General features: G+C 57.8%; 1 protein-coding gene across 1 annotated transcript in view; it reads left to right on the top strand.

The window, feature by feature from the left end:
* PCNX2 (pecanex 2) overlaps positions 1 to 19358 on the top strand; it is a gene marked incomplete at its 5' end in the record, with an annotated part of 58401 nt that overhangs the window by 11786 nt on the left and 27257 nt on the right. Inside the window, 12 exons of the mRNA XM_081114324.1 lie at positions 19 to 112; positions 2051 to 2183; positions 3654 to 3799; positions 5750 to 5903; positions 5989 to 6021; positions 9215 to 9386; positions 11383 to 11493; positions 12032 to 12123; positions 14776 to 14885; positions 16185 to 16281; positions 17338 to 17430; positions 18586 to 18736. Coding sequence (XP_080970450.1) covers positions 19 to 112; positions 2051 to 2183; positions 3654 to 3799; positions 5750 to 5903; positions 5989 to 6021; positions 9215 to 9386; positions 11383 to 11493; positions 12032 to 12123; positions 14776 to 14885; positions 16185 to 16281; positions 17338 to 17430; positions 18586 to 18736 — 1386 coding nt within the window. The remainder of the gene's footprint in view (positions 1 to 18; positions 113 to 2050; positions 2184 to 3653; positions 3800 to 5749; positions 5904 to 5988; positions 6022 to 9214; positions 9387 to 11382; positions 11494 to 12031; positions 12124 to 14775; positions 14886 to 16184; positions 16282 to 17337; positions 17431 to 18585; positions 18737 to 19358) is intronic.

The following is a 19358-nucleotide window of genomic DNA, read 5'->3' as shown; positions in this document are numbered from 1 at the left end:
CATGTTGTGTTTTTACAGGAGAAATTAGATCCTGCTATTTAAAGTCTGTTAATCAGAAAGATGGCCCTGCCCCGCCCCAGCCACCGGGTCACGACGGTCTCTCTCCGGCCGGGTGAGTGCGCTCTGCGTTCAGGGTTGGGAGCCGTCGCGTGGCTGCTTCTGACTGTAGCCGAGGTGAGGGTGTGGCTGTGCGTGGCCACTGCTAGGTGCCAAAGTGTGTGGGTTTCGTGTGAACAAAAGGAAAGCCTCGCCCGGCCCCGGCGCGGCCCAGCGGCTGAGCGCCGACCTGTGAACCAGGAGGTCAGGGTTCGATTCCCCGTCAGGGCACACGCCCGGGTTGAGGGTAGCTGGCAGGGCAGGGACTCACGTTCCCAATGACCTCGGAGAGCAGAGACCCCGATCTCGGGCAGGTGGGAGCCCTTCGGAGCACGCTCACGGCTCACTTTCTGGGGTTTTAAGGTGGCGAAGTGCCTTCTGTCCTCCCTGCTAACTTGTGTCCCAGCATTTTGGCCTCTACAGCGTTTTTACTCGTACAGGAGGCACTTTTAATATTATAATCCCTGGACCTGGCTGGTGTGGCCCAGTGGATAGAGCGTTGGCCTGCTGACTGAAGGGTCCCGGGTTCGATTCTGGTCGGGGCACATGCCTGGGTTGCGGGCTTGATCCCCAGGAGGCAGCTGATGCATGATTCTCTCTCATCATTGATGTTTCTGTCTCTCTCTCTCCCTCTCCCTTCCTCTCTGACATCAATAAGAATATATTTAAAAAAAAAAAAAGATGACCGTGAGCGGTTGAGGGGTTCCTCCCGCCCCGATGCCGTGCCCTCTCCCCTGTGTTTCCGTGGCTGCCCTCAGCGCCTTCTCCATCCCCCCCCACCCCCCCGCAGTCCTGGCTTTGTTCTCTCTCGCCTTCGAGGCTCAGCCTTCACCCAGGCAGGAGGCGTGAGGGTGGGAGGTGTCCTAGGCCCCTTCGGGGTAGACTCCTGTCCTCCGAGTCACCTCCTCTGCCCCCCTGGGAAGAAGCCCTGACACAGTGGGGTTCCGCTCTGGCGGTCACAGCCCCTGGCGGCCACTTGGTGGCGCCCAGACCCCGTGCTGGCGGCCCGGCTCCCCCTCTGCCGTTCCTCCATCTCAAAGGCACAGATGGATGCTGCTGACCTGGGAAAGAGGAGCTGTTTGCAGACTGTAAAACAAGAATCCCTGTTAAAAGTCTAAATAGGAGGCCGGGGGTTTCAAAACGGGCCTGCTTTGTTGAGATGCCCTGCACAGAGAGCTTGAGACACAAGACAGAGTCGGCAGGGAAGCAAGGCCCTCCCTCCCTCCCTTCCTCCCCCCTCTCTTCCCCCCCCCCTCCATCCCTCCCTCCCTTCCTCCCCCCTCTCTTCCCCCCCCCTCCCTCCCTCCCTCAGCTGGCCGGCTGTGATTTCTGAGATCTGGCGAAGATGAAGCATTTCAGGTGTTTATTTCCACGTCAGTGGGAACAGACAGAAGCAGAGGTGTTTTGATTACTTGCTACTTGGAGAAGCGTGGATGGATGAAACCCCCTGAGTACAGTGTGGTGGGATGTCATCACCGTCAATGTGAGGCCCAGCTCTGCCCGTACAAAAGCGCACCTTTCTGCCCAGCCGGTGTGGCTCAGTGGTTGAGCGTCGACCTATGAACCAGGAGGTCAGGGTTCGATTCCTGGTCAGGGCACAGGCCCGGGTTGTGGGCCTGATCCCCAGTGTGGGGCGTGCAGGAGGCAGCCGATCCATGATTCTCTCTCATCATGGATGTTTCTCTCTCTCTCTCCCTCTCCCTTCCTCTCTGACATCAATAAAAATATATATTAAAAAAATAGGGAACACGAAGGCTGTCACCCCAGACGGCCCTGGGGGTCCAGGCACCCCGACAGCCCGGGCGATTGTCCCGGAAGAGGCTCTGCACACACACGTCCATCCTCCTCCCTGGCCTCCCTGCCTGCGTCGGGGGGCCCAGCGCCCCGCGCTGTGTGTGACAGACGCAACCCCGTACAACAGGAGAGGGTAACCCAGCTTCTGTCTTGCCCCCAGAGACGCTCCGGCCAGCTCCTCCAGCACCAGCTCCGGGAGCCCCGATCCTTCCTCGGGGGACGCCTCGGTGAGCCCGCTCCAGCAGCAGCTGCTGCTGATGGTGGCGCAGAGGACCCAGCCGGACGCCCCCCGGGTAGGTCCCCCTGGCTGTGCGGGAGCCTCGTGGAGGCAGGCGTCCGGGCCCCGTTTCCGGGGGGATGCCTGGCCGCGTCGGGCAGGTCTGGCCCGAGTGTGACGTCCCTGGGTCGTGGCTGTGTCACTATATCCGTCCAGGAGACCCCCACGCGGCGATGCAGCCGCATTTTGGAACACATTAGGTTTAAAGAGGACAGTCTCTAGTTTCCTGAGACTTTGAGCAGTACGAGCATCTTATTCCTCCTCGATAATGAATGAATGGGGCGACTATTAATTGGTTCTTCATGGCACACGCAGTCCCTGGCAGTGCCCGTCACGGGCTGTTTTAACGACGTCTGTTTTTAACGCGTCAGGTGTCGGAGGAGGTACGTTTGGGTTCCTCCTTCCTCCTCTGCGTCCTCCCTGTCCCTCCCTCCACCTGCCGGTCCTCGGCCTCACCGAGGTCCCCCCACTTTCCCAGCTGGGCCCTGGGCTGCCGCTCGTGGTTCTGAATCAGCGTGGCCATCGTGGTGTCTGTGGGAGGTTCTCGTACGGCATTCGGATGCCAGGGCCGAGCCCGCCGGGTTCTCGTGTCCCTGTGCCAGCCTCGTGCAGGCTCCCAGGCCCCTCGCTCCGTGTTCGTCAGACAAACCCATGAAGCCTGTTTTGGGTTGTTTTTTTTCAAAATTGAACTCTTCTCCGCTGGATGAGAGCCCATCGCAGGTGGATTTGGGGTTCAAACATGTTAAACCGGGGCCTAAATTTCCCCACCTGTTTCTGTCTTATTGGTTTAGATGGGGTTTTTTTCTAGAAAAAAATTTCAGTTTTTCTGATATCAGGCCTCACACATTGGCAATAAGACTTTTTACTCCTAGATTGTTTATCTCAACATGACATTAAATAATGTGCCTTTCACAAAATAAATCATTTAAGATCTTTTGTTGAATTTTGGTCGTTCCTAGAAATTCCTTTTGGGGCAGTTCCTTGGCTTTAGTGTTGCGAGCCCGGCCGGCATCGCCCAGTGGCTGAGCGTCGACCTATGAACCAGGAGGTCAGGGTTCGATTCCCGGTCAGGGCACAGGCCCGGGTTGCGGGCTCGATCCCCAGTGAGGGGGGGCGTGCAGGAGGCAGCCGATCCATGATTCTCTCTCATCATGGATGTTTCTATCTCTCTCTCTCCCTCCCCCTTCCTCTGTGAAATCAATAAAAATATATTTAAAACAGAGAAAGAAAAATAAATAAAACAGTAGGATTGTGATATGGTGAGTAGCATAGTTAATGGCGCACCATCATGGCAGTGAGGTGTGTGGGTGAGAGAGGCCTTTTGCGGACCATTATCCTTGTCTTTGGGCTCCGCCTTTATGAACGACGTTGGTTCACGTCCCAGAACGTGAGCATCTGCCTTTCGTTCTCTTAAATGACGAGGTGCCTCTACGGCAGCCCCAGGTTGGTGTGAACCGTCTCTCTCTCTTCTCTCCGGGTCCGGCAGCACCAGAGTCAGGACCTGGAAGCTTTATCCTGCTCTTCGGCCCCAGGGAAGTTCAACCGCGATCAGTTCTACAAGTTCCTCATTTTCCCTGGCAAGTGGATCAAGGTCTGGTACGACCGCCTGGCCCTGCTGGCGCTGCTGGACCGGTGAGGGGCCGAGCTTGCGGGCGCGTGGCCGGGCGCATGTGCACGCCTGTCAGGGGACACGGCCGCTGAGGTTCTCGGGAACACGTTCGGGTCGCACACGTCTGTGCTGCAAACCTCTCAGAGCAGTGAGATCCGGACAAGGACAGACAAGGTTGCTTAGCAATTAAAATGGGAGAAATGAGCCGGCCCAGCCAGTGTGGCTCAGTGGTTGAGCATCGACCTATGAACCAGGAGGTCAGGGTTCGATTCCCGGTCAGGTCAGGGCACAGGCCTGGGTTGTGGGCTCCATCCCCAGTGGGGGGCGTGCAGGAGGCAGCCGATCAGTGGTTCTCTCTCTTCATTGATGTTTCTCTCTCCCTCTCCTTTCCTCTCTGAAATCAATAAAAATATATTTTAAAAAAATCTTACTTAACGGGAAAGGCCAATAGTACATGAGCAGAAATTGACGAGGTGAGAAATCCACTCAGAATCCTTGTGAATGGCCTGCCCAGGTCATCCTCTCTCACTTCATGCCACCCCTCCCTCCCATAGCGCCTCCTGCACCCGGCCCTCCCGCCGATGTCTTAGCAGCATCCCAGCCTCTGTGCACCCCTCCTGTGCCCTCTGACTCCCTCAGGTGACCCCATACCTTCTCCGGCTCTGAGATCCCCCCACTGTCTCCCATCCCAGGGCCTCCCTGTCCTGAGTGAGGCTCTGTGACCAGCCTCAGCCCCTTTGTGTCAACCCCCTAACTGTCCCTTGTTTGTCCTGCACACCCACCGACAGCGCCCCCACCCCACCTGTGGGTGAGCCCACCTCTTTACCCGCCCCCCTCTATTTCCCATTCTCCCCAAGAAAGCCAGCCAAGGAGACTGGGGTCATGACCCCTCGGCCAGACCCCCCGCACTGTCATCTCTTGCTGGAGTTCTCGGGCCCCTGAAACTGTGCTCCAGGCTCTGGCTGCGGAGACTGGAAATGAACCGCGGCTTTAGCCGGGTGTAAGTGCACCCCTCCCCATTTATCATTTTTTTTTTTAAAATATATTTTATTGAGTTTTTACAGAGAGGAAAGGAGAGAGATAGAGAGTTAGAAACATCGATGAGAGAGAAACATTGATCAGCTGCCTCCTGCACATCTCCCACTGGGGATGTGCCTGCAACCCAGGTATATGCCCTTGACCGGAATCGAACCCAGGACCTTTCAGTCCGCAGGCCGACGCTCTATCCACTGAGCCAAACCGGTTTCGGCCCCATTTATCATTTTTGTTGTCATTATTTTTTAATCCTCACCCGAGGATATTTTCCCATTAATTTTCAGAGAGAGTGGAAGGGAGGTGGAGAGACAGAGAGAAACATCGATGTGTGAGAGATACATCGACTGGTTGCCTCCTGCACGAGCCCTAACCAGGGCCCAGGCCGGGGGGGAGCCTGCAACCGAGGTACGTGCCCTTGACCGGAATCGAACGCGGGACCCTTTGGTCCGCAGGCCGACGCTCTGTCCACTAAGCCACACTGGCCGGGCTCCCCCTTACCCCCCATTTAAAGGAGCTGGTGAGGCCCTACCTGGGACGCATTGCGCTGTTGTGGGAGGAGCAGGTAGTTCTCCCAGGAAACCCCCTCTAGTGGCCAAGGAGACCCAATGGGCTTATTCTTCATTCTTTTCAATGAGAGAAATCGGGGGTTAAAATTGTGTTTGTAAAGAAAGAAAGAAACCGGGGCAGGCTGGAGGGGTCCATGCAGGGGAAAGGGCACATAAATAATACTTTCAATAACAAAGATTTTTTTTTTAAAGTTACGATCGTGTTAAAAAAAGAGAGAAAGAAACTTGAAGCCTTGTCGGCAGGTGTGAAGGCGCGGAGAGAGCTGCCCGGCTGGCGGGGTTCTGTCTGCCTGGAGCACGCGGGGTTCCCTGGCGACAGACAGACACGCCCACCGTGTCCCCCCTCTGCTTGTACCTCCCCGCCCCGCGCAGGACGGAGGACGTCAAGGAGAACGTGCTGGCGGTCTCTCTCGTCGTCCTGGTGTCCCTGCTGGGCTTTGTGACGCTGAGCCGCGGCTTCTGCAAAGACCTGTGGGTGCTGCTCTTCTGCCTGGTGATGGCCAGCTGCCAGTACTCCCTGCTCAAGGCAAGCCCCCCGCCCCCCCGAACCCCCACTGTGCGCGCGGGAGCCCGAGAGGTGCTGACACAGCCCCTTCTGATTTGTGTTCCAGAGTGTCCAGCCCGACCCCGCCTCGCCCATCCACGTAAGTGTCCGGGGAGACACGTTGCTTGTCTTGTCTGCGTGGGTTGAAGACAGGGAGTGGCCAGTTTCTACTCCAGTGGTTCTCAACCTTCTGGCCCTTTAAATACAGCTCCTCATGTGGTGACCCAACCATACAATTATTCTCGTGGCTACTTCATCGCTGTCATGTTGCTACTGTGATGGATCGTCATGTAAATAGCTGATATGCAGGATGGTCTTAGGCGACCCCTGTGAAAGGGTCGTTCGACCGCCCAAGGGGTCGCGACCCACAGGTTGAGAACCGCTGATCTACTCAGCAGGCAAAAGAGAGGCCAGCTGGTGTGGTTCAGTGGTTGAGCGTCGACCTATGAACCAGGAGGTCACAGCGTGATTCCCGGTCAGGGCACAGGCCCGGGTTGTGGGCTCCATCCCCAGCGGGGGGCGTGCAGGAGGCAGCCGATCCATGATTCTCTCTCATCGTGGATGTTTCTCTCTCTCTCCCCCTCTCCCTTCCCCTCTGAAATCAATATCTATTTATATGTATATGAAAACAGTCCCCCTGGGGCTTTCGGTGATTGATTCGCCTGGGAAGGAAGGAAGGAAGGAAGGAAGGGGAGCAGGGAACTGGTATTAGCAGGTGCGCCGAGGGGCCCAGGCAGATAACGGCGACTCCCGTGCGTGTGCTGGCGGTGCTCTCGGAATTGTTCGGGGGCCCAGATGCGTCCGGGAAGGGAGATGAGGGATGAGGCGTGAGGGTGGCGAGGGCAGCCTCTCTCTCAGGGAGCCTTGGGTTTCGTCTCAGAAATGACAGATGCGAAGACAGGGTTCCCACGCCCAGTAAATGAGGTGTGACGCGGCCGATCCCAGACGGTGTCTCGCACTCGTTCACGGCCAAAGGCTTCCAGGTCCTCGAAGGCCTCATTTTTAACCTTTTCGTGAGAGGGAGCACCAGGGCAGGCGGGAGGGGGCGGCCTCATCACATTTTCCTTCAGCGGAGTCGGGTGGGAGCAGCCTTGCAGACGCGGGTGCGTTTGTCCACTGAGCAGGTCTCTGTGCCAACCCGTTCACTCTGCTCTTCGCTCGATGAAAAACGCATTCGGGTTTAACTTGGGATTTGGTTTCCTTTTTTTTTTTTAATATAGTTTATTGATTTTTTACAGAGAGGAAGGGAGGGAGAGAGTTAGAACCATCCATCTGCTGCCTCCTGCACACCCCCTACTGGGGATGTGCCCCAAACCAAGGTACATGCCCTTGACCGGAATCGAACCCGGGACCCTTCAGTCCGCAGGCCGACGCTCTATCCACCGAGCCAAACTGGCCAGGGCTTTGCTTTCCATTTTTTTTTTAAAATATATTTTTATTGATATTTCACAGAGAGGAAGGGAGAGAGATAGAGAGTTAGAAACATCGATGAGAGAGAAACATCGATCAGCTGCCTCCAGCACATCTCCCACTGGGGATGTGCCCGCAACCCAGGTACACGCCCCTGACCGGAATCGAACCCGGGACCCCTCAGTCCGCAGGCCGACGCTCCATCCACTGAGCCAAACCGGCTTCGGCTGCTTTCCATTTTTTAATGCTGAGACGGTATTCCCACACCCATTAACCTATGCCCTACGCGGATCCAAAAGGAAATTTCACACGCGCGCAGCTATTCCTTGAAGACCGAGCTGGGACTCGGGGCCAAGCCTCGCCAGCCCCCACAGACAGCCCGCCCCCTCCCCCTTCCTATTAAAGGATGGGCTCGGAATAGGGCCGCTGCTATGACAGCGGCAGCGGTGATTTAAATTGCATTTCTAAATATAACACGTTCGAGGCAGCGGCTAAAAATTCACGTCTGAAACCCTATCACTTTCATCTCTGCTTGTTATACGCAAAGGCGTTCGTGGATTGCAAAGATATTCTCCCTACCTCATTTTTAAAAAAATATATGTTTTTATTGATTTTAAGAGAGAGAGGAAGGGAGAGTGATGAGGGAGAACCATGGATCAGCTGCCTCCTGCACGCCCCCTACTGGGGATCAAGCCCGCAACCTGGGCCTGTGCCCTTGACCGGAATCCAACCCGGGACCCTTCAGTCCACAGGCCGATGCTCTATCCACGGAGCCAAATCAGCTAGGGCAGGGGTCCTCAAACTTTTTAAACAGGGGGCCAGTTCACTGACCCTCAGACGGTTGGAGGGCCGGACTATAGTTTAAAAAAAACTATGAACAAATTCCTGTGCACACTGCACATATCTTACTTTGAAGTAAAAAAACAAAACGGGATCAAATACAATATTTGTATTTGCATGTGGCCCGCGGGCCGTAGTTTGAGGACCCCTGAGCTAGGGTGTCGCCTCGCTTTCAGAGACATAGGAGAAGGAAGCCCACAACACGCAATTCCATTTCCTGTTAACAGTGAAGCTCAGCGTAGACCACGTAGCCTAAGTTAGTGGTCTAAACTAGTTTAACGGTTTAAACTAGTCTTGCACACGAAGAACAATGCAAGGGAGCCTTCACTGTTAGGAAAGCACTGAATGAGATCTAGATTGTATCCAAAGGTGCTAATTAAAATTCCCGGTAAACTTGCAGAATCCATGAGGTCAAACCTGCTTTTTGATATTCTTATTTGACATAATCAGCATCCCCCCCCGCCTTTCCTGGTGTTTCCCATGTATAAATTATTGGGTGGGGGGTGTGTGTTTTATGGTGTAAGTTGTTTTACATGGTACTAGAGGCCCGGTGCACGAAATTCGTACACGGGCGCGGGGGTTTGGGGAGAGGGGTGGTCCCTCAGCCCGGCCTGCACCCTCTCTCGCAATCCGGGACTGCTGGCTCCTAATCGCTCACCTGCCTGCTGCCCTGATCACCCCTAACTACTCTGCCTGCCTGCCTGATCGCCTCTAACTGCTCTCCCCTGCCGGCCTGATCCCCCTAACTGCTCTCCCCTGCCGGCCTGATCCCCCTAACTCCTCTCCCCTGCCGGCCTGATCCCCCTAACTGCTCTCCCCTGCCAGCCTGATCCCCCTAACTGCTCTCCCCTGCCTGCCTGATCGCCCCTAACCACTTCTGCCTTGTTCTCGCCACCGTGGCTATGTCCGGAAGGTTGTCCGGAAGATGTCTGGTCTAATTTGCATACTACCCTTTTATTAGTATAGCTAAGCAATTGACTGTGAGAATTTTGTCACTTAATCAAAAGGAAAGGTGCCATCCAGACACTGTGTTTGTTTTCTAGGGACACAACCAAATCATTGCATACAGCAGACCAATCTATTTTTGTGTGCTGTGTGGCCTTCTTTTGCTTCTCGATGCAGGGGCCAAAGCCAGGCACCCCCCCACCTACGTCGTGTACGGCCTGAAGCTGTGCTCCCCGGGGTCACTCCAGTCCGCCAGGGACTTTCTCCTGGGTGAGCGCCTCCCGGGGGGCTGGGGGGGGGGTGTGGGTGGGAATGCGGGGGAGCAAGGGTCTGGGCTCCGTGTCCCTTCTGAGAGACTCCCCGATGGGAGAGACTTCCCCACGAGGGTATGGGGCGAAGCTGTGCATTCTCCTCTGGGCTTGCCCACCTTTGGGGGACCGTGGGTGCCAGGGCCCCAGAGCCTCCAGTGCCGGATCGTTCTAAAGGGTCTTGATCCTGGCCAGCGTGGCTCAGGGGCTGAGCATCGACCTATGAACCAGGAGGTCACGGTGCGATTCCTGGTCAGGTGGATGCTCAACCCCTGAGCCACACCAGCCGGGCTGTATTATTATGTATTAATCATGACGTAATTTTTCCTTACCAACAACCGTAAACCTGCCTGAGCCCCACGCTGTACCGTCAAGTGCCACATAGGGAAGTGATTGGCCCTGAGAAGTGTCCTCAGGCGATGGCATCGGCCACCAGAGTGTAGCCCACACACCTCGGCTGGAGGCTCTACCACCGTCACGGATGTGGCCCTTTGTTGGCCAAAATGTCATTATTTGGCCGGTGACGGTAGTTCAGATCTCGCCACTGAAAACATTGCAACGAATTCACCGTGAGCATCCAACTGTGACCCCATGCCGAGCGAAGGCCCACTTTTCATGGCCACGTTCGTTCGTCCGTCACCTTTTACTCACGAAGTTGGCCCAGCTGTTGGCCCAGCTCTCGGCCCAGCTCTAGAGGGATTCGTCCCTCGCTTGCTTGCTTTTAACCCGCTGCGAGCGAGAGAAGGACACGGAAATCTCCCGTTCCTACCATTTCACCGGGAAAGCCTGCATTTCCGATTTTTCAGCAATAACTGAACGCCCCCCCTTCCCCCCGCCTCCCCCCTATCCCCCTGGCATCTACTCCCGCTGTTGACTAGTTGATGTATAGGGTTTAGACATAATCCCTGTTTGGCTTATTGGGTTTCAAATCTAATTTCCTTTGTTTTATTGAGGATTACCAGGATCCAACTCCATTGACATTCTACCCAATACACTGAGACGGCAAGGAGGACAGATGCGCCCTAGCATTACTAACGCGAGTTTCCGTGGTTCTGTGAAACCTGGCGGAAATGGAATTGAGAGAGAGAGAGAGAGAGAGAGAGAGAGAGAGCGCCAAGCTGTGTGCACATGGATGCTTTATCCAGTGCGTGGCGATGGCTGGGGGAGGCGGCCCTCCGTGCCCCAGCGTCAGTGTGTGGAGTCTCTTAATTCATCACCAGTCTCCCTGGCTCCCTGTGGAGTCTGGAGTCAAGACTGAACTCTAAGTCTCCAGCCGATGTTTGTTGGTTTATTTATTTAAATAATTTTTTATTGATTTCAGAGAGGAAGGGGAGAGAGAGAGAGAACATCAACGATGAGAGAGATTCATGGATCGGCTGCCTCCTGCACGCCCCACCCTGGGAATTGAGCCCGCAACCCGGGCATGTGCCCAGAGCAGGAATCGAACCCTGACCTCCTGGTTCATAGGTCGATGCTCAACCACTGAGCCACGCTGGCCGGGCTCCAGCAGACGTTTACAGTGTTCAGGACTCTTGGCCACTTGCGGGCTCCGAGGACAGACACACAAAGCAGGGACCCCCCTGGGCTCCGATTGTTGCCCCCCCCCCCCCCGTCCCCGACAGGAAGAGCCCCCCTAACTGCCACCCTGGGATTTCCATGTTCCTGTCACGTTCCCGGGCCGCTTTCTCCCACCCTCGTCTGCCTCGAGCCCACATCCCCCTGGTCACTGAAGGCCAGCCCGCTCCCAGCATCCCGAGGTCACGCTCAGCCGGGCGGCCGGGGCCTCTCTGCTGGCTCCGTCTCAGAGCAGCCTCTGGCTTCCACTGCACACGCTGGGCTCAGCCTAGACGGCCTGTGGGGTCCCGGGCGATCGGGAGGGATGTAGTGGGTGGGCAGGGGACCACGGCGGGGTCCAGGTGCAGCGCCCCCTCACCGCCCCTCTGTCTGTGCCCTCGCAGGGTTCTTGTATTGCTTCCCGGCCATGTCCCTCCTGGGCCTCTTCCCGCAGATCAACACGTTCTGCGTTTACCTTTTAGAACAAATCGACATGCTGGTCTTCGGCGGTTCTGGTACGTGTTCTCCTCCTCCTCCTCCTCCGGTGCCGGGTCGGCCCAGCAGCCTCGGGCTGGAACTCCCGGGACACGGGTGGTGGTTTCTTGTTGACCTGAGCGCCTGACCTGCTTCAGGTGGGCTCGGTCAAGGCCCAACCGAGAGGGGCGCACCTTGCTGGGTCCAGCCAGGCAGGAACCAGGGAGGGGTGGGCTCTCGGAGCCGTGGAGTGGGCTGGGGGCCCCGCTGGCCATTCCTCGGAGAATCCACGCGCCGGGATGTGTGTGAACGAGAGTGAGTGGGTGTCAGGGTGGCGCGTGTGCGTTTGGCCACGTCCGGGAGCGTGTGAACTCGAGCGTGGGCTGTGCCATTGCGCGTGTGGTCGGTGGGCCCCTGTGCAGGCACGTGTGGCTGCCCCCTCCCGGGACCTCTGGGCCGAGCAGGTGAGACTCGGACCCAGGCACCGATGCCTGAGTGTGCGGCCTTCCCCCGCGCCCTGACCCCACGCCCCGGCTGTGGGGACCACGGTCTAGGAAGGCCTGTTGCTGCTTGTTCCAGCTGTTTCTGGGATGACGTCGGCCGTCTGCAGCGTGGCCCGGAGCGCGGTCGCCGCCACCGCACTGCACGCGCTCTGCTTCATCGCCGTGAAGGTAGGTGAGCGGACGCCCTGCCTTCTCCCAGCACCCGTGGCACCCCCTGATGGTCCCGGGAATCAGATGTGGCCTCCAGGCCGGACAGACACGGACCCTCCGAGCGTCAGGGGCAGCAGGCCTGGCAGGAGGCCTCAGCGGAGGGAGGCCGGGTGTTCAGACACCTGGGCGCACAGGGCCCACCAGGCTGGGCCTCCCCCACAGGCTTCTCTCTGGCCCGGTCGGTCAGGAGACAAAGGCTTTGTTGCTGGAATCGCTTTTTCCTTTGTTCATCCTGGCTTGAGACGTGCTGTCCATGTAAGTGACCGTCGGGCCATCGTAAGTGGGCTCTTCTTGGAGCGCACACGGCCAGCTGTGTGCCAGGAAAGGGCGCGCACGCAGGGGCTCTGGGGTTCACTTACGGGTTGAAACACGCCTGGGACCGGACGGAGCTGGGCGCCTCGGAAAGGTCCTGGCACCCCAGGGTGGCCCGGCGTCCCCTGGCTCGGCACAGAGCAATACCGCCTGCAAGAAGCGATCTGGCCTGTGGTTCCAGATTCTTCACGTTCTGTCCATATTTTGAAACATTTTGGTAAAAATGGAGCCATCTGCATCTCTCCCTTCTCATGTGTAAGCCCTGAGGCTCCGGATAGTCACAGACGGACTCTCCGCTCTCAGTGCAACGCCTGTTAAATGCTGCAAATTGAAGGAACGAGGTGAGCCAATCCGCAAGGGGGCCCCTCGGAGGAAGGAAATCTCGCCGCCTCACCTGGAGCCGGGCCCTGCTGCCGGTTTAACAAGGCTGTTGTTTCTGCCTTTTGTGCTTGCTCTCCGTTTCCCCGGGACTGACTTTCCCTTCCATCCCTGCGCTGCAGTGGACAGAGGGGCCCTGCCGCCCATGTCAGCGTGTCGGCTGTGCTTTTTTGCATTTTTACTATTGTTGCTCGATAGAGGACAGATCGGGGGACTGGGGGTTGATTTTGCTCCCTGGAATGTTAATTAAGGAGAACATTTGGTTCCTCTTCTGATTTCATATTCCTTTGACTCATCCGAGACGGTAGCAAGTCCCACCTAAACAGACTCCCTCGTTGGCTGCGAGAGTTGACAGTGATGGACAGAAGCGTGGGCAAGCGCAGAGGGTCCATGGAAGGACATGGAATGGAGCAGGTTTCTGCCTTTGGAGTCTTGCTCTTCCCTAGAATTTTCTGGGACCAGCCAGGCAGGAAGTGAGAGGAGGGAGGCCGTGGGCGGTGGCCAGAGCGGGGAGTGGAGAGGTGTCTGCGAGGAGGCCTCGGACAGCGTCGTCCACCCACCAGCACCGCGGACCGAGCCTGCCCTGGCCGGAGCCCCGCAGGGGGAGGACCAGGCTCCCGTTTGTTCTGTCGGGGCCCCACTTAGCCACGCTCGTGACTCCCCCAAGCCTCTGCGTCCTGCCCTCTGAGTGCCTGGCACCTCGCACCTCGCTGTCCCATCGCCTGTCACTCCTGGCTGCAGTTTCTCACGTGGCCTTCCTTTCCCAAGACCCCGTGTCTGCCTTCCTCACGCGTGTGCTCCTCACAGGGGCCAACGCTTCTCCCTGGAAGTCAGGGAGACGGCACCAACTCAGTGGGTTTTTCACGCTGGCCGCTGCAGCATGGGTAGGAGTTCACAGGCACCGTGGTGTAGGCAGGGCGAGTGGAAGAGCCCTCTGGGCAGAGGGAACCCTGTTTGCAAAGGCAGGGGGACGGGAAGCCGGGTGCCTTCCCGGATTGGGGGCTGTGCGTACCCTCAGTGTGAGGAAGGGGGCTGGAATGTGGACGAGGGTCCGATCCTAGGGGCTTCCGTCCCTCCCTGTGGAGGAGGTTTGATGAGGTCGTCGAGGAGTCGTGGAAAGTACCGCGTGGAGGACCACCGTGGGGTTGGTTTGCCGTGGCTGAGAGGGGACCCTCTGGTATGTGGAGGGGGAGCCGGGTCTGTGGAGGGAGGGCTGCGGGGTTGGCATTCACGTTCCCACGAGCGGGCGCTGTGAGCAGCAGTCCTGACGGAGACCATGGGAGCCTGGCCCACTGGATACAGGGAGGGGGAGGGACCGGTGGAGGGACAGTGGAGACTCGGTGACCTGTGAGGGTCAACCCAAGGCCCATGAGGGTGGTCAGAGGCTCTCGGGCGGCCCTCAGCGGGGCTGGTGGGGGGATGGGCCTTGGGGCCAGACTCCCCCCGACTCTGCAGCTGCAGGCCCCGGGCTCGGCTCCCTGCCAGATGCTGCTGCCGGGACCCTGCGCCTTCCCTGTGGGGTAGGAAGGAGATGTGTTTTAATAGATGTTTATTGGTTTCAGGGAGGAAGGGAGAGGGAGAGAGAGAGAAACACCAATGATGAGAGAGTCATGGATCGGCTGCCTCCTGCATGCCCCACACTGGAGATCGAGCCCGCAACCCGGGCCTGTGCCCTGACTGGGAATCGAACCCTGACCTCCTGGGTCATAGGCCGATGCTCAACCACTGAGCCACACCGGCCAGGCAGGAGATGTGTTTTCATTTCTAAGAAAGTGAGGCTGGCGCAGTGAAATGGCTCTCTGCCCAGGGCAGCGCTGGCTTCGCCGGCCTATCCTGTGGGCACGCGTGACCCGCCCACTCGAGAATTTGGTTCTGAGCCCCATGAGCAGCTCACGCACGGGCTCTGCGGTCTCCCCCCAGGAGCCCTGGAGCACCCAGCACATCCCCGCGCTGTTCTCCGCCTTCTGCGGCCTCCTGGTCTCGCTGTCCTTCCACCTGAGCCGGCAGAGCAGCGACCCGTCCGTGCTCCTGTGAGTACCGCGCCCGAGCTCAACGCCGGCAGCTGTGACGCCCCACGCGAGAAACACGCTCCACACTGCAGCGCACGCGCAGCTGAGACACACACGCTCTGTGCTGGGACACACACATACATCTGTACACACCTGTGCTCTAACACACGCGTGTGAGCCACATGCCCTGTGATGTAACAGACACGCCGATGAGTGATATGCCTGTGCTGTAACACGCACACATGTGTGAGTTTCTGTCTCTCTCTCACACACACACACCGTGCATGGGTCCCTGCAGCCTTGCTCTCTCACGGGGGTGGGGGGTAGGGGGTGGGGGAGGGGTCGCACTCTTCCTAGCTGGTCCCTGGGCGAGTGGGGGGAAGGGGGGGAATTGCAGGTTGACCAGAAACCCCTGAGCTGCCAGCAAACATTCCAGTGCCTCTGTGCTCCCGAGTAAAGCTCACAAGCACACGACGCAGAGATACAGGGGTGCAGGGGTGGGGTGGGGTGCAGGGGTGGGGGAGGGGTGCAGGGAGTGGGGAGCCCGCAGCCCAAGCCTGCCCAGCCTTTCCTGTGGGTGAACGTCTGAGAAGTGCCTGCCCCAGCCAGGACCCTCTCTGCACCCAGCCAGTGGCCCCGCTGCCTCGACTCCCAGGGTCACTCGGGGAGACGGAGCTGGCACCTCTGAAAGGAAGGGTTTGTGCTGCTTTTGCTCCCGATGCAGCCAGCGCCCTCCGGGTGTGGGGTGGGGTGTGCACCGTCCTCAGTCACTGGGAATAAACCCTCTCACCTCCTGGGGTCGGATGGTTAAGTCTCTGATGAGTGTGCGATGCCCGAGTCTCGCGTGTCAGCGAACCCATCGCCATCAGGTGTCAATCACCCATGTAACTTGTCCAAACGGGGAGAGGCTGACGCAAGGCGGCCAGGACGTTTGGGGGCTGGAGAAACCCCAGTTCCAGGCTGTCAGGTGCAGCGCAGGGGACGGCCTGGGAAAGGGAAAAGGGGGTGCGGTCTGCAGTCTTCCCTGTCGGGGACTCGTCGGGAAGGTTGAGTTTTGCTGCTGTTTTTGGAGGAGGCTGGCAGAGGTGGGGCGCCCCCGAGCTTAGCTGCTGACAGCCGGGGCACCCACTTCTCCTGCCTCCGCGAGGAGGGACGTTGGAAATCAGACGCCACCTTGGCGATCACTCGAATGCGGGCCCTTTTCCTTAGGGGGCAGGAGAGAGCCTCCTGTTATCTCTGTGAGTGTGGGGTCCGCGTTGAGGTCTCGCCACGGCCACGGCCACATTCCCAACAGTCAAACACGTGTCCTCCCACTTCCAGGTCCTTCGTTCAGCGCAGATGGTTTCCTAAACGCTCCGGCCCGGACCCGGAGGAGCTGGCGGAGGACCCTCTCCCGGGGAAGATGAGGGACTCGGTGGTGAGACTCGTGTGCCGGGGAACAGTCCAGGCACCGCATGGCACGCGGGGAGCTGCACACACAGGATCGCGCTGGCATGGCCGGGCCAGGGCCAGCGACAGCCGCGGCCCCAGGTCTCCCCCTCCCCCGGGGGGGTCCTCCGTGTCGTGACTGGCGGCCGAGCTCTCTGCTTTGTTGTGGCACAAGTCACGCGTGGAGCAGGGAGCTGCGGCCAGCAGCGCCCGATGGCCTCTCGTGCGTGTGGCTGGAGGTGCCTGCCTGGGTCTCGCACACTTTGAAAGGCTCGGCACGAGGTAGAGCCGTCCTGGTAGGGGATGTCATGGGATGTATGTGCCCTTCTCCGCGAGGCTTCCGGCCCAATTATAATATTTTAATGAGACCATCGGATTCAGCTTTCGCAGTTTGATGCATCATATTCTTGTGCTGTAATGTGAGCATAAGATTCCCTCCTTGTGTCTGGATTTGTTTCTCTGTGTCTTTCTCTGGCCGTCTTATTCTCTCTCTTTTTTCTCTTTGTCTCTCTCTCTCTCTCTCTGCCTTTCTCTCTTTCTCTCTAGTCTCTCTTTCTTTCCCTATCTCTCTCCCCCTCCCTTCCTGTCTCTAAGATCAATAATAATAATAAAAAAGATGCCCTGACCGGTTTGGCTCAGTGGATAGAGCGTCGGCCTGCGGACTGAAGGGTCCCGGGTTCGATTCCAGTCAAGGGCATGTACCTTGGTTGCGGGCACATCCCCAGTAGGGGGTGTGCAGGAGGCAGCTGATCGATGTTTCTCTCTCATCGATGTTTCTAACTCTCTATCCCTCTCCCTTCCTCTCTCTAAAAAAATCAATAAAATATATTTTTTTAAAAAAGAATAGCAGCTAAAAGCTTTAAAAATCTGAAAAAGAAGTATAAGGAAGAGGAACTTAGCTCTCTGAAGTTTAATAGTATATTATAAAGACTTCCCCGCGGGGAAGCTTGGCCAGGGTCCCTGCGCTGGGGCCTGAGTTGCCTGGTGGCAGGGTTGCCGAGAGAAACACAGAGACATAACCCTGACGGCCGCTTTCTCGCCACAGAGGGACGTCCTGAAGTCGGACCTGCTCCTGTGCTCCGTGGCCGCGGTCCTGTCCTTCGCCGTGAGCGCCAGCACCGTCTTCCTGTCCCTGCGCGTACGTGTCCACGCGCCGGTCCCCTTCCCGCGGCGGCACGCGGGCTGGAGGGGACGGGGACCCAGAGGAACCAGCTGGGAGGCCTGGGGGGTGGCCCTGGGCGGTGGGGACTGGGTCCCGGCTGAGGCTTGGCCCACAATTGCATGCGGGTTTGGCTCTTTTTTGGGGGGGAGGGAGGTAATCCTCACCCAAGTTTTTCCATTGATTTTTAGAGAGAGAGGAAGGGAGGGGAAAGAGAGAGAGAAACATTGATGTGAGAGAGACACATCAGTTGGTTGCCTCCTGCATGCCCCCAACCAGGACTGGGGGTCAAACCTGCGACCCTGGGGTCCGGGAGCCGACTCTCTAACCACTGAGCACTCCGGCCAGGGCACGGGTTCGGCTCTTTGTTGACTCTTTCGTGCCCCCAGTGGGCACTGTGTTGCTGCCTGCCTGTGGGCCCCACCACCGTGAGGTGGGTCAGCAGCAGTAGCACAGGCTGAGTGAGGCCCCAGCGAGTGACACGCAGGTCACAGCGCCAGCACCAGAGATTCGGTAGAGAAACAGAAGCAGAGAAATCTCAGTGGGACTGGCGGCTTGAGGCTCTGACGGCAGCTGCTGTCTCTATAAAAATGTTGCATATTTATGAATTCTTTCAATGAGGCAGAATCTATTAGCTAGTGTTATTTTTTAAAATATATCTTCATTGATTTCAGGGAGGAAGAGAGAGGGAGACATTGATGAGAGAGAAGCATTGATTGGCTGCCTCCTGTGCGCCCCCTACTGGGGATCGAGCCCACAACCCTGGCATGTGCCCTGACTGGGAATGGAACCGTGACCTCCTGGTTCATAGGTCGACGCTCACCACTGAGCCACGCCGGCCGGGCAGTTTTGTTATTCTTCAATCTCCTTTTTTTTTTAAAAGTCTTCGGTGGCCAGACCCCCCTGGGCCTCACGACTTCCACGGGCTGGTTCTCCGCCCACCTTCTTGGTTCTGGGTGGTTCTCAGCCCAGAGCGGGGGCTCGTGATGAAGGAGGCACCGTTCCGAGGCCCGAGGCGAGGCCTGAGCTTGCGTCTGTGCTTTGAGGGGGCCGGGGGAGGCCGGCGGCCTGTGTCACCCCGGGCGGCCCTGCCCGGGGCCAAGCCGGCTCACGCTCACGCCCTCTGTCCTCCAGCCCTTCCTCAGCCTCGTGCTGTTCGCCCTGGCCGGCGCCGTGGGCTTCGTGACCCACTACCTGCTCCCGCAGCTCCGCAAGCACCACCCGTGGATGTGGCTCGCACACCCCGTGCTGAGGGGCAGGGAGTACCGGCAGCGGGAAGTGACGGGTGAGTGACAGGCTCCCGTACGGCGGATCTGGACCTCAGCTGTTTTCCCCGAACGCAGTGCGCGTCGCCGTGAGGCTGGTGCGTGCGACACGCAGAGAGGTGACCGCTGCCTCTCAGCTGGGGGCTCAGACCCAGAGGGAGTCGGGCGGCTGCTCCTATAGGGTGTCCCAAAATCCACGCAAGAAGTAATTTTCATAGAAAACACAGGTTTATAATGAAAAGTTATAAATTTTTTATTGATTCATAAAGTATACAGTATAGGGTTATGTGTGGAATAGCACATCGGGTCAGTGGCCTCCACGGCTTTGCTGGCACAGACACAAAGCCGTGGTCTTCATTGGTCTTCATGGTCCCTGCTCCTGGGCCGTCATTGGTACTTGGTGATGCTTAGCAAATGGAAGGGATTGAAATCAAAGGGCCACAGATATTAGAATCTGATTCAATAAACCAAGTAAAATTAGGCTTTTATTTGTTGTTGTTGTTAATGCTCACGCAAAATTCAAACCTTGTGTGAATTTTGGGACACCCTATACATCTTGTCCTGAAAGTCAAAAGACCAGCATTTGAAAGTCCGATCGCACCCACCCACCCCCGGTACCCAGGGCCTCTCTGGCCAGGAGCC

This window comes from Myotis nattereri, assembly GCF_964212035.1.
Source record: "Myotis nattereri genome assembly, chromosome: 20".
Taxonomy (NCBI): domain Eukaryota; kingdom Metazoa; phylum Chordata; class Mammalia; order Chiroptera; family Vespertilionidae; genus Myotis; species Myotis nattereri.
Note: the sequence above shows the minus strand (reverse complement) of the source record. Positions and strands in the feature narration are given on the sequence as shown.